This window comes from Otolemur garnettii, unplaced genomic scaffold (assembly GCF_000181295.1).
Source record: "Otolemur garnettii isolate 467f Iridium unplaced genomic scaffold, OtoGar3 scaffold00144, whole genome shotgun sequence".
Classification (NCBI taxonomy): Eukaryota; Metazoa; Chordata; class Mammalia; order Primates; family Galagidae; genus Otolemur; species Otolemur garnettii.
Window position 1 is genome coordinate 173,193 of NW_003852539.1, and position 2,514 is coordinate 175,706.

A 2,514-nucleotide genomic window follows, 5' to 3' on the forward strand; every position below is an offset into this window, starting at 1 on the left:
TGTAACGACCCCAGGAGAAGGCAGTACGTGTATTATTATCCCTAGTTTACCGAAATTATCCAGTGGCAGAATGAGTACTTCAGAGTTCTAGCTCTTAAGCAATTCTCGGTGTCACTCCCAGCTCCCCTTACTGCCGAGCATCAGCGCCACCATTTTGCCAGAAGAGGTCGCAGAGGCTCAGAGAGGTATGCACACTTGCCCAGGTCACACAGCAAGCGCCCTACCGGGTCCCAGCGCACCGAGAGCCTGGAGACTGGTAGCTCCAGCAAGGCCTCTGATCAAAGCCCTCCCGCCCGCTCCTGGGTCCCTCGCCCCCTCCACGCGGAACCCCGCCCCGGACGTTCTGACCCAGGCCCCGCCCCGAGGCTCTGCCCACACACCTCGAAGCACACCGCGCGGCGCCAGCCAATGGCTGGGGTCCTATAAACGCCACCGTCCGGGCGGTCTCGGACTAGAGGCAAGAGGGAAGCACTGACGAGCTTGCTGATCGCTGGCCGCGGGTCCCGGAGTGAGTGCGCCAGAGAGCAGGAGACCAAGCGACCGAGCTACAGGAGTCAGAGTCGCAGTCGGAGTCTGGGGACGGGAGCAGGATTCGGAGAACACCGCCCTCCTGCTAGCCTCCATCCGCTCACCCAGCGCTGCCAGAGCCACCAAGCGCAGCGCGGCCATGGAGCCCAGCAGCAAGGTGAGTCGCACGCTGGCGGGCCCTCCCCGCCTGGAACAAAGGCGCTGGCCCCTGCGGACACCTCCGCTGGCCTAGGTCTTTCCCGCCCCCCGGCAGCGCTGTGAATCCGGGGAGGACTTTCAGAGCCTGGTTCGGCGCTGATCCAGGGCTCTGCGCCCTGTGGGGCCGGAGGGGTCGATGGAGATGGGTTCAGGATCTAGCGGGCGAGAGGGCCCCGCGTGCGTAGTTGGCGCCCGCACTGAGTACCCGGCTTCCTTCCGGGGGCGCCGCGCCTTCCACGCGGCCCAGAGAGGGCTGGGGACAGAGGCCCTGGGCGCTGCACGTCGCACACGACCTCGCCCGCGGCAGCCCTGCGCGGGCTCCTCCCGATGCGGGGGAGGGGGCCCGAGCGCGGCGCCCATTGGCTGAGCAGGCCGAGCCCCCAGCGGGCCCCGGCTCGGGCGAGCCTGGGAGGCTAGACCCGCCCCTGCTCCCGGCCTGCGGGGACCTACGCTCCGCTGGCCTAGGCAGCCTACTAGGTGCGCGGCCTGGCGTGGGGATTCCTACTGGCCTCGGTACCAGCATCCCGAGGTGCCGGGGCTCGAGCTCCGGGGTTGATACTAACAGTCTGTCTCTGAGGCTCTCTTTTCCGAGTAGTGCAGGCCCCAAAGCTTTAGCTAAGCCCCGGGAAGACGTGTTCCGAGGAGGAGCGTCTCCCCCCTCGGGTGGGGCTGGGGACGGCCGGGTGGGGAGAACACCTTGGAGGGCCGCCGCCGCGAGCCTGGGGTGCCCGGGGAGCCGGGAACTAGGAAAGGGCCTTAGGCAGGAGTTGAGCGGGAAGAGCGCACACCAGGGGCGTGGGGGCAAAGGACTCGGGTCTCCAGGGAGATGAGGACTCTTTTCTGCGGGGGAACAACTGCCTAGATGTGATCTCTCTTTCTCTCTCTCTTTTTTTTTTTGTTACCTGTAAACGAGCTTCTTCTGCTGTGTATCTTTGTGACTTTTCCCCAAAGCGGTTCCTTTTCAACAAATAGATATTGACCTCCTTCTGTGTGTTAGGGCATTATTTTTTTCCTCCCTTCCTTCCTCCAACCTAGCATATTTTCAAGCTACTTTTTTCTTTTGAAACGCTCCTTGTTTTGTTTTGTTGTTTGAAACAGAGTCTTTGTTGCGGCGGATAGAGTGCAGTGTCATTTCTGATCAGGGCTCACTGCGTCGGCACTCTCTTCGGCTCAGGCTATCCTCCTGCCTCAACCTCCAGAGTAGTTGAGACTACAGGCAGCACTATGGTGCCCGGCTAATTTTCTATATTTTTCCGTAGAGAAGGGGTCTCACTTTTGGTCAGGCTGGTCTGGAACTCCTGACCTCAAGCGATCCTCCAGCATCAGCTTACCAGAGTGCTAAGAGTACAGGAATGAGCCACTGCATTTGACCATACTCCATCTTATCTACTTAGATTTTCCAATCTCAGCTGAGAAGACACCAAGATAACACTTTTTTTTTTTTAACCTGGGACTTGGGTTTAGGGCTGAATTCTGAACTGTCTTTTTATGGGCTGTGGAGATGTCCGGCAGGACTGAGCAGGGCGACCCTGGGCTGTGTTCTCAGTGTAAAACGACTCCTCCACACCTGTTGAATCCATATGACTTGGTTCACCCTGCCTTGGCCCTAACTTGAGATGAGACTCCTTGACAGACAAAACTGAGCCATAATAGTGGAACATAACTAGATGAAAATGCAGTGAGGGATGGGTGCAGTTGTTCATGCCTTGTGATCCAAGCACTCTGGGAGGCTGAGGCAGGTGGATTGCTTGAGCTCAGGAGTTTGAGACCAGCCTGAACAAGAGTGAG

At 59.4% G+C, this 2,514-nt stretch overlaps 1 protein-coding gene across 1 annotated transcript in view; it reads left to right on the forward strand.

Annotated features, from left to right (window-relative positions):
• Positions 1-374: 374 nt before the first annotated feature.
• SLC2A1 (solute carrier family 2 member 1) overlaps positions 375-2,514 on the forward strand; it is a 33,547-nt gene continuing 31,407 nt past the window's right edge. The window contains exon 1 of the mRNA XM_003798954.3: positions 375-685. Within this exon, the coding sequence (XP_003799002.1) occupies positions 668-685 (18 nt within the window). The 5' untranslated portion in view covers positions 375-667. The remainder of the gene's footprint in view (positions 686-2,514) is intronic.